Source organism: Ochotona curzoniae, unplaced genomic scaffold, assembly GCF_017591425.1.
Source record: "Ochotona curzoniae isolate NIBS_2020 unplaced genomic scaffold, NIBS_Ocur_1.0 scaffold_4505, whole genome shotgun sequence".
Lineage (NCBI taxonomy): Eukaryota > Metazoa > Chordata > Mammalia > Lagomorpha > Ochotonidae > Ochotona > Ochotona curzoniae.
The window spans coordinates 46,063,231-46,075,277 of NW_024467118.1; the positions used below are offsets into that span (position 1 = coordinate 46,063,231).

A 12,047-nucleotide genomic window follows, 5' to 3' on the forward strand; every position below is an offset into this window, starting at 1 on the left:
GAAATAACATTACCCTTAAAAGTTAATAACAAGTAATAATGAATTATGCCAAAATATTGCCTAACACATTCTGTCAACATGTATATGAACACAGCAGGAAATCCAAAACAAAAGCTAATTTATGGAAAACTATGTATTCCTAATGACAGTTTAGACCGGTAGGGGTCCAAGTTACAAACTGCAGCTTTTACATAAGACGCTCTCATTTTACATTGAAAACTTGTGTGCTCTCTGGAAGCCAATATCAAGTCAAATCATTGCTCTATATTTAAAAGCACCTTAAATTTTTTTTCTGTAAAATCTAATCATTCCACATGTCTGTCAGGCTTGTTTATATATTCATAAAGTTAAAAATGAAATGTAAGAAAAATTCTTTCGAATTCCAAAAGACCCAGGGAACTGTATTGATTAAGTGTAGTGTGATCCTTTGAAACTTGGTTTTTGGAAGAAAAACAGTAGCAGCACTGATATTCTAATATGTTGCTCTCTTACTGGTACCAGATATTGTTTTCAATGCTCAGGGATCTAACTTAAATGTTTATGCTTTAAAATATATTGGCATAAAGAATATAAGAAACCTGGAAGAGGGCTTAGATATCATTTTGTGTTAAGCCCTCTGAAATTTCAGTAAAGTCCAATAATTTCCCAACATTCCATGGCTTGTATGAGCCAGAATGAGATGGGACTCAGGTGTCAATATTAACGCAAGGCCATATGAGGTGCCATAACTTTAGATGAAAACAGAGCCTTTGACTTTAAAAAGTCAGATTGAGATTTTTGCTAGGCCTGCAACTTCTGATAGCACATTCTTAATGAATCTTTCTCAGAAAGACCGTTTTGGGGAGCGTATACACCATGATGGATCTGCGGTTTGTGATAAGCCAGGGAAATTCCAGACTTCCTCTTGCTCAGGAGGAAAAAAAAATGGAATTGCAGATAGTTTCAGAATTGTATCTTTTTTGAAGTCAGACTTTCTTACCAGACTCTAGTCCCCACATTATCTCATACTTTTGTCTTTGTGAGAATGCTCATTTGGTTTTGTAATATTAAATAGCATTTAGCCAATAACGGCACACCTGCCAGGCCCTGGACTGCCTGTTGCCAGAAGCCCAGAGTGTTCCCTTCAGGGTTCCCGTGGCACAAGCTGCCTTCGGGTTACTGATGGCAAGGGTGCTTGCCTCTGTGTTCTCTTCACAACATCTCCTGCAGTTGGCTCCACGATTTTGGCAGATTGCTGGACGATGTCACCAGCTGTCACCTCCCCTCCTTCCCAGCCACACTTGGCAGCATCCGAGAAGTCAGGCATGCCAGTTGAAATAATAGTAGCTGTGGTAACAACTTCAGTGGCATGGTCCCCAGAGATAAGATCAAGGTTTGGCACCATTTTTGCTCAACAAAGCTTAAAATGGCGTTGAATTTGCTACCTGGTTGTGCATAATTTTCTTTAATTACTTGTTTTCAGTTTCGAGTGTTCTGCACTTGTGTCAAACCAGCATACGCCGGTCAAAAGCAATGATGAGTACCCTCTTTATATGGAAAGGAAGTACAATAACTGTAATACCATGAATTCCCTTCATCTCCATCAGCCTTGGAAAATAAAAGGAATGCATGCTATAATTTCTCTCACTTGAATCATCTTTGAATGTGAACGTTGCTTTAAAATTTTTACTGATGTATTTTTATATCAGTATTATCTCAAAATTGTTTCAGATGAAGTTTATTTCTCAACATTTGTTAGAAAAATCTAGCAAAAATGACAAGGTTATAGAATAGCTTGCTGTTCAAATTTTTTTTTTAAGATTTATTTTTATTATTTTTTTATTGGAAAGGCGGATATACAGAGAGGAGGAAAGACAGAGAGGAAGATCTTCCGTCCGATGATTCACTCCCCAAGTGAGCACAATGGCCGATGCTATGCCAATCCGAAGCCAGGAGACTCTTCTGGGTCTCCCACACAGGTGCAGGGTCCCAAAGCTTTGGGCCGTCCTCGACTGCTTTCCCGGGCCACAGGCAGGGAGCTGGAAGGGAAGCGGGGCTGCCGGGATTAGAAATGGCGCCCATGTGGGATCCCGGGCATGCAAGGCGAGGACCTTAACCACTGCACCATCGCACCGGGCCCGCTGTTCAAATTTTAATGCACAACATCTTGAGGATAGTCCAAGCACACTGTAGAGCACCTGAGAAGACAAAATCTCGCAATATTTGGATGGGAGTGTAGGGTTTGGGAGTATTCAATAGCTGAACATCTATGTGAGCCACTCCGAGATTTCATATGTTCATAACTTTTTATCATTCTTTTTATCAAAGAATGCATACTGATTTTTGGCAATGACAAATGTCAGCTGTTAGAAGCAGTGTTGACTATCCAGGAATCATCTCAAAAATCTACGTTCTCCTGCCCTGGGTAAGCAGCAGTGCTTTCATGAGGTGTCATCCAAGGTTCCTGCTGACTGCTAGCATAAATTTTCTGCTAAGTCACTCCCAGTTCCCCAAAATCAGTTCAGCTAGAGATCCAGACTTCCAAGATTAACTCAAATCAAAACATTAAAAAGTCCTAAGTGTATGTTATATGTTTATTAATTTTCCTTTCAGCCTCATCTTTCTCTCTACCTCAAAGTACATGCTTATATCGTCTTGCTGCAAAAAAGTACATGTCTACTTCTTGCTCAATTCCTAGGATGTGAAAAAAATCAAATATGAGATGTTTTTGGTAAAAGGATACAAAGTGCTTTGGAATACAGAATAGGTGTGAATTGCAGAAAGTCTATGTACCAAAATGTCATTTGAACCAGACTTAAAGATATTAGTAAGAGCTAATCAGTCAGATCTTGGGATGGATTGAAAGAACAAAGACACAGAAGCAAGAAAACTCATGGCATGATCTAAGTGATGGAAATGTAAATCTGACGAACTCATGGGGTCTGAGAAGGGAGGCAGAGAAGTACATTCGTGAGCATTGGTGAGAAGATATGTCAGATTATCTGAGATACTCTTTGCAACAGTGACTCCGACAAATGTGCCTGTAGTGGATTGAGGGTAGGACAGAAAAATTAGCTTGGAAGGCCTCTTCCAAATTCAATTTCAGCAGAGGGTGCTTAAAACAAAGAACAGGAGGTTGTAGCATTAGAAAACTGTTATTCAGAGAACGGGAGGAAAACACCAAATGAACCAGCCCAAAGAATTCATACTAGTTTTGTCTCATAAGCCAATTGGAGACTCAAGTTTTTTTTATTATTATTGTTAGTAACATTGTATTATGTGGTACAGTTTTATAGGCACTGGGATTCTCCCCACCCCTCTCACAACCCTCCTCCCATGGTGGATTCCTCCACCTTGCTTGCATAATCACGGTTCAAGTTCAGTTGGGATTCCTTCATTGCAAGCATATACCTAGCATAGAGTCCAGCATCTTATTGTCCTGATAACTTCAACGGCTTCTTGGGGACCTTCTCTGGTCTGAAGGTAGAGCTAACAGAGTAAAGTCCCGGTCAGTAAAAAGCCCAACAAAACATCAGCAACAATATACAATGTTATGGAATTAATTGACATAGTATTGAGTAAACAATATGTTAAAAATAATGCAAGTTCAATTTTTCAAAACACATGGGTTGAGACAGTATCAATGACAGGTTCAAAAACAAACAAATGAACAAACAAACAAAAAATTACTGGTTAAATTAAGGCAAACATGTGGTATCTAACCTTTTGGGATTCACTCATTTCCCTTAGCATTATAGTTTCCAGTTGGGCCCATTTAGCCACAAAGAACTGCATTTTTTTTTTTTAATAGCTGAGTAGTATTCCATGGAGTAGATGAACCAAAGCTTTCTTATCCAAATGCTGATGGGCGTTTCGGTTATTCCATGTTTTGGCAATTACTGATTGTGCTGCTATGAACATAGGGGTGCATGTTGGTTTGTCGTGAAACAGGTGTTTTGGATATATTCCTAGGAGTGCTATTGCTGAATCATATGGTATGTAGATTTTGAGTTGTTTGAGTGTTCTCCATACTGATTTCCATAAAGGCTGTACCAACCTGCAGCCCCACCAGCAGTGGAGTAGGGTTCCCTTTTCCCCACATCCTCGCCAACAAGTGTTATTGGTGTTCTTTTTTATGTGAGCCAATCTTACTGGTTGGTGTTAGGTGGTACCTCATCGATGTCTTAATTTAGATTTCCCTTATTGCCAGGGAACTGGAGCATTTTTTCATATGTTTACCTATCCAGGAGCATGGGATGTTATTCTGTCTTTTGAGGTCTGGTTCAATTTCTTTTTTGAATAATTTGTAGTTTTTTCGAATAGGTCTCCTACACTTTTGGTTTGTTTGCCATTTGGGCTTGTTCCTTTGTGAAATGTTTGCCCATTTCTCGTGCCCATTTCTTGAGTGGCTTGTTTGTTTTTGTGTTTTGGCTGTTTTGGAGTTCAACGAGACATGTCATACTGCTTGACACAATGCTTGATTTTGTTTCATCATATTACTTTTCTCCTGACATCTGAGATCACACCAAGAAGTCTGTTGTTTCTCCACCCTTTTACTACCACCTAATCCAGTCATTTACCATCCTTCTGCACTAAGTGTTTAACCTCCTCAGTTATTACAATTATCTCACAGGACTGTAGCACAGACTGTGTTAACTACTTCACTTGAATCTTGTGGAGGAGAGTCTGGCAGCCTTTAAAACAAAAGTGCTTGCAGGAAGGGTAAAAGCATGCATCTTTAGCTATGTTATGTGTTGGCTGGATTACTTTTCATTGATTTTGCTAAAGTATATGCATTTAGAAAAGCATACAGACCAACAGTGACTATCCCCTACATAGTGCACAAAGATCTTCTCCCATTCTGTGGGTTGCTTTCTTACTTTGCTGATTGTTTCCCTTGCTGTACAGAAGCTTCTTAGTTTGATGAGGTCCCACTTGTTTATTCTGTTCTTAACTGCTATTGCTTTTGGTGTCCTTCTAAGAAAGTCAGGACCTACTCCTAGGTCTTGCAGGGTATTTCCTACATTTTCTTGCAAGAGTTTGAAGGTTTCTGGATGTAGGTTTAGGTCTTTTATCCAAGTAGATTGGATCTTAGTGTATGGTGACAGATGCGGGTCTATCTTTTTGTTTCTGCAGGCTATCAGCCAGTTGTCCCAACAACATTTACTGAAGAGGCCTTCCCATTTGCTTGGACTGTTGTTGGTCTTTTTGTCAAATATTATTTGGCTGTATCTGTGTGGGTTCCCTTTTGGTGTTTCTATTCTGTTCCATTGATCTACCTCTCTATTTTTGTGCCAGAACCAGGCTGTTTTGATAACCACTGCTCTATAGTATGTCCAGAGGTCCGGAACTGTGATTCCCCCTGCTAACTTCTTGTTCTTTAGGATGGTTCTAGCTATTTGTGGTTTTTTGTGTTTCCAGATGAACTTTTGAATCATTGTGTCCAGTTCCGTGAAAAATGTTTTGAGCAATTTGATTGCAATTGCGTTGAAAATATATATTGCTTTTGGTAGTATAGGCATTTTAATGATATTGATAGAATATTGCCTGCACTGCTGTAACCTCAGCAGACTCGCCTTCCTGCTTACAAAAGTTACCAGAGTGACTTATTCCCCCAGCTGGCTTTACCTGCCTTTAACTTTTATACACATGGACTTGAGCAGTGCTAGCTTTTTCTTCATCATTGGGTTCTTTTACTCAATGCTGTATTTGTAGGAACCATTTATATTATATCTTGACAGGATTCCATCATTTGAATTGCTATAGTTGCACATGCACACTATCATTTGTCTAGTGTGTTGCTGGAAAACACTGGACTTGTCTCCAGTCTAAGGCCATCTCAGCTTCTGCCCCAGTGAACATTCTTGTGAATGTCTTTTGGTGCTTGTGTATATGCATTTCTATTGAATATATAAGCAGACTTTTGTATACCAACTGGAGATTAAATGACTGTTTCTCAGATTTTTAATATGAAAAAAAATATATTCTAGTTTCAGATAACCAACTTACAATGGGCCTTGGAAATACTATCATTTGTATTTTATAAAAATCTTATGTTTAGAAGCCAGTTTTGGCATATGGGTTTCTGATTATGTTTTCCACCATCAAAAAAGGACAAATTAACCATTTATGTTAAATTTGTTTAAAATTTCTTTCCTGTGGATGCCCAGTTTGAATTCAGAACATTACAGATAAGTAGGGAAACAGCACAGTGTAGGCAAAGGAAATTGGGTCATGAAATCTGACCTCCTGGATGCTCTTTCTGGACTGACTTTGTAAGAGACATTGCTTGGGTGAGTCACTGACCCTCCACCTCCGCGTGCCCCTGGGATAATGACCCTTTATACATGCTCCTTTGTTAAGAGAGAATAGACATCAAAGTATTTTAAACTGTGAAAAGCACATTGAGCAGAAATAAATTTCTTGCTGTCATCTGCAAATTCCATCCTACCTATGATAACATCTTGGATGTGAATCCAGTCCATATCCCCTTGTTAAAATCACATAACACATAGAAATAACATACAACCATGACATGGATGTCAGAAATAGACATTTTTGGAAGGTTGTTATCTGTACAACTACTGCTTGTTTAACTGCAGAAGTCAAAAGGGTAATGTTTACTTACATATTTTTAAATGATTTTTGAGTCCCAATGAAATAGTTTGTTCTCAGCTTTGTCATCATCATAATGCTGTAAAAATTGAAGATATGTGTAGAAGAAAAGTACTTGTACATTTTTTATATGGAAGAACAAACAGTGTCCCTAGAACTTTTCTTAATTGGTCTTAAACATTCTTGAGTTACTAATGCCCCTGACTTTCCTTCCCCCCTATATACCAGCAGCCTAATGACATTGCTTTCAGTTTTCTGGATATGGTAAAAATGTCTTGTATGTAGCCTACTATCCACATGAAAGATACATTGCACTTCCCACTTGACATCCCACTTCTGAATCTCTCAATGAACAGAGAAGTGTGCCTTTCATCATCAGAAGGTCTGGATTTAAAGCCAAGGCCCACAGCTTACTAGCTTGGACACATAAACTTTGAAAAATCTGTTTCTCAGGATTAAAATGTAGAGAGAGTGAGGGGAAGAAGAGAGGGAAAGAAAGTAATAGTAAATATTTAGGGGAATCTGTGTGGAGCTTAAATGATGAGAGTGAATCAGCACTGTGCCTACCACAAGAAAGTCTTTGATGCATTTTGGGGAATGGGAGTGAGAAGCCCGTGTATCCTGATGTTCTAACACCAGCACGAGGAACACCATATTATGTGTATGGCTCAGGTTGCCCAGGATGGCCTCTCATTTGTTGCTTCTCACCTAAGCTAATCTCACAGACAGGTGAGGAGTATAACTGAGTACAAAACTTCCAGCTGCACTTAACCCTGTACTTCCACATGGCATAAACCAAAGTTCCACTGGACAATCCATGAGTGGTGGCACTGCACTTTTTCACATTGGTTCAGATCTGCTGTCAAGCATTGAGGAGTGCATTTATGTTACTTTATGTCCAGACATATTTTATTTGGTTAATCTCCCCTTTGCTGCCAAGATACCTTGTGTACTTTTATTATGTCATTACTCAGTAATTTCTGTAGCATTCCTGATTTTTTTTTTTAGTTTGCTCACATTGTCCTGCCCCATTGTTAACTTTGGAGTCAGTTGAACCAGCACCCTGTCTTCATATAAAAATCTTAAATTACACATGAGCATCAAGGATTTCCTCAAACACCAAATACCATGATTTCAAAGTAAATATTACCTTAAGCCTAAACAACTTGTTGTTCTCTATTTTCAATACAGTATTAAACAAAATGTTGTGTCATAGTTCTCATTATATAGCATCTTAAATAGGACCAGAATTCTATTTTTTTAGGTTTTTGTAATAAATAAATATATGCACATATAACAAAGCTGTCACCCATCTAACAGATATTTCATTCTTCGTTCTTAACATTTATCATGTATGTGTAAGCCCAAGGATTATCTCTACTCTAAATAGGTTTAAACCCAGTAACAGGACCAAACTTTCATCAAAGAAAACTTTCTACATGGAAAAATCAGAATGATGATAAAGTATTTTGCATGAACACTTTGACCCTGACAATGAGGCCAAATCTATCATTAATTAAAAATGCTTTTAGGGCCCGGCGCGGTGGCACAGTGGTTAAGGTCCTTGCCTTGCACGCCCGGGATCCCATATGGTCGCCGGTTCTATCCCAGCAGCCCCGCTTCCCATCCAGCTCCCTGCCTGTGGCCCAGGAGAGCAGTCGAGGACGGCCCAAAGCTTTGGGACCCTGCACCCACGTGGGAGACCCGGAAGAGTCTCCTGGCTTCAGATTGGCACAGCATCAGCCGTTGTGCTCACTTGGGGAGTGAATCATCGGACGGAAGATCTTCCTCTCTGTCTCTCCTCTCTGTATATCCGCCTTTCTAGTAAAAAAAAATAATAAAAATAAATCTTTAAAAATGCTTTTAGTCCACCAAAACCCACCCAGTGCAACCCGGCAGCACAGTGCACTGTAGATCATGGGTTATTGCCCCCTTGATGGCAGAACTGATTTGGGGCTCATTACTTCTACACAGCATCACAGAAGAAGATCATACTGTATGCTAATAGGCCATGAAAAGATCAAGATTTAAAATCTTGAAAAGATTTGGCAAACCATTGTAAGTTAAGCATCATCTACATTTATTGTTGCTGTGTCAAAGTGTGTCTGTCAAACATTTGACTGTACGTGGAAGTAGCTCCGTTATTTTTTTAAACGTTGCTGACATATCTGAAACTTTGAAAAATGTATAAAGTGATAAATGTTTAGAAAGCTTCTGACATTTTGCCACTCAAGCACTACGTAATTTAATGCAAAATGGCATATGAAGTTATACCTCCTTACATGATGACAACTTGTAAATTCAAGAATTCTGTAGCCTATAAGTTAATCCATGAAAAGTCTGAGTTTAGAAAGTCTTCCTGGTACACTATAATTTAAACGAGAAGTGTAAATATAAACATTGCTTACTCAGCACATAGTAGATGGCACTATTTATGTATTTGGTTATCTGATGTATCTCTCTTTCTAAAGCATTCTTTTTTGTCAGTCGGTTATTATGAAAAGAATGTATGGCTGGCAAAACAAAACCCTGAAACTCTTGAATTTTTTAAAAATGACACTAGTTATGTATAATTATACTGGAATTTCATTCAACATCTTTTGTTACAATTGTTTACTTAAAACTGTCATCAATTATCAGTAGTAATAAAAGTATACTCTCCGTTCATAGTCATTTATGTATTTGCTTTATATCTATCATCCTTAAGTTACAAGCATTTTAGCCACAGTTATGATTTCATAGATTTTTAAATCTTAGAAAATTGGAGTTTTCCTAATGTTGATTGACTAATTGTGGCCTTGTGGGCCAGGCACACTCTCTTGCTACATATGCATACCTTCCAAATGAGATGCCAGAGTGAGCTGGAACAATCATAAGATACTTTCATGCAGTCACAGAGTATGTTTCTCCAAGAAGTTGACACCTACTGTCTGAGTGATTAATGGGCATTCTGCAGAAGGTGGGGAAGCAGCACAGATAGAAAGGACTATTTACTGAGAGGTCCCTGATCTGATCAGGTGACTCCAAATAGACCGTCTCAAGTCTAGAAGAAATAAATGAGAGTCCCATCTGGTAAGAACTTTCTTGCTATATGCCAGCTATTCTCAGATACTGTCGAGAATCTTCACATCCCTTAAATAAGATCAACTTAACAAGTCTCGGTTTTTCACTTGAACCTAGTGTTTAACAGTATTACATAATTTGTGCATGGTTAAACATTACACTAAGAATTGAGCCAAAATCTTACTTCATCCAAAGTCCTTGCTCTTTATGCTATGCCAATTTAACTGTATTCCCATATTGATTGCATATTTAATAAGGGAACACTTCCTCCAACAGTGCTTTCACAACAAGTATCTCTCTTTCCATCTCTCTGGTAAATTCCAATGAGTAAAGTAATGTCAAGAAATGTCAACACAGTTCTCTTTCTGTGATCCTATCATTTATACCTGGGTTTCACTATGGATATTTAGACTTCCTCAAGGATGAATTCCTAAGTTGTTGTCTGTGGAGCTAAATGAGTGATCAGTAAGTGTTGATGGTTAAGACGACAGTAACATATTCTTCTGAAATTTTTTTGTTCATTAAGAAAAAAGATATATTTTAGTCATTGCATTTACAGATGCATAGCTACATATTCTAGTTAGGTTTTCTAGATATTTTAAATTAATAAAGCCTTTGGAATTTTTGTATCTATAAAAATATTGTCCCTTCATTAGAGCTCACCTGAAATTACCTGACACACATGTTATTTGACCTCTGTAATACTTGCATGTCATAAATTCAGAAATTATTCATGTTAAATTTAGAGTGTTTACGTTCTAATATGCTTTGCATATCTAAATCCATCCTGGTCGTTTCTTTTGCCCAGAGATTCATCTGTGAGTTCGGTCTGCCTTTACCTTCATTTCAATACAGTAATGTCTCTTGAGAGTCTTTAGATATTGCAGCTCCGAACTCTAATTTTACAAGAAACCTGTGGTATCTGCCAAATTTCCTGAAATGATGATGCAAAATGGAACTTGGGCAAATTAAAGCAACTACTGATTTGTTCCCGAGTTTCCTGGTGCAATCAGGACTGAGTAATGCCCAGTTTTGATGAAGTCTTGCCATAAAGCACTGTAGTCCCTACGAACTGCCTTTATTTAAGGAGCATTTTGTGTCTCAAGTTTTTATTGTGCAGTTGTTTCTGGTGTTTCAGAAAATAGATATGTTAACTTTGCATGTGACTCTTGTTGTAAACATGCTTTCATTTGCTCTTGCAGCTAAAAGCAGTAGACCTTTTCAACAACTTGTATTCTTTACCCCCAGCAATGCATCTGTTTGGCCTCAACTGGCAGTTACAGCAGACTGAAAATGACACATTTGAGAATGGAAAAGTGAACTCCGATGCCATGCCAACAAACACAGTATCATTGCCTTCTGGCGACAGTGGTAAGAGAAAGGATTATATATCCTATGCTTTTCTTTTAACATCCTTTTTTCCATAACCTTATTTATGTTTGTATCTATTTTTATGCAGGAGAAGGAAAGATTTAGAAGTTCTAGATATTGTTCTTTTATGAGTTTTTTTATTAATTTATTTGAAAGGTTGAAAATTCCCATTTTTATTATAAGAATAATATGACTTTCTGCCTTCTGATATGATAGCTAGACTTTTACACCATTCCTTCTTGCAAGAATATATTGAGTTTCATTTTTAGTATAAAAAAAGATTAGAATTCATCTCTTATATCGTACCTTGTATTTGAGTATATTGTTTTCTTCATTCAGCTAGTATATGAAACTGGAGTGCTGTATTAATGTTGTTGTAACAACATTTTAAATGAAAGATATATGAAAACAGTATAATTTATTGACCCTTCTTTTGGTTTCCTTTCTTTGAATCTTGAAGAATTTATTCTTTGAGCTGATAAAGACTGGAATCTGTTAGTTCTGAATTTAAAAATAGAGCTTAGGTGGAAATTTCTGTATGTCACTTTTGCAATATAAACATTCAGAAAAATGTTTGGTGTCCACATGCATATTTATATTTATATTCTGTGTATATATATATGTGTACAAGCCTTTGAATTGTCATCCTCTCACTCTTGCAAATATCTAGCTCTCTCTCTTTGTAACTCTAACTTTCAAATAAGAAATCTCTATGGAACAGAGTCCTGTAAAACAGAGATTTTTAAACCATGGACATGCCTGCAATAAAAATATATATATACATGTTATACCATATAATCATATACATATCTATCTGAAATGCATTTCTTTTTTAAAAAGATGTATTTATTTGAAAGGAAGTGTTACAGAGAGGAGAAAGAGACAGAGGATCTTTCATCCACTGATTCACTGCACGAATGGCCCCAGCAGCTGGGGCTGAGTTTGGCTGAAGCTGAGATTCAGGAGGTTAATGTGGATGCGAGAGCCCAAGGACCTGAGCCATCTTCTGTTTTCCAAGG

The 12,047-nt window shown here is 37.7% G+C and overlaps 1 protein-coding gene across 2 annotated transcripts in view; it reads left to right on the top strand.

Annotated features, from left to right (window-relative positions):
• The window catches only part of TENM3 (teneurin transmembrane protein 3), a 442,234-nt gene that overhangs the window by 301,156 nt on the left and 129,031 nt on the right, over nt 1-12,047 (top strand). For both annotated transcript variants that reach the window (XM_040965819.1, XM_040965818.1), the window contains exon 5: nt 10,906-11,028. In XM_040965819.1, the coding sequence (XP_040821753.1) occupies nt 10,906-11,028 (123 nt within the window). The remainder of the gene's footprint in view (nt 1-10,905; nt 11,029-12,047) is intronic.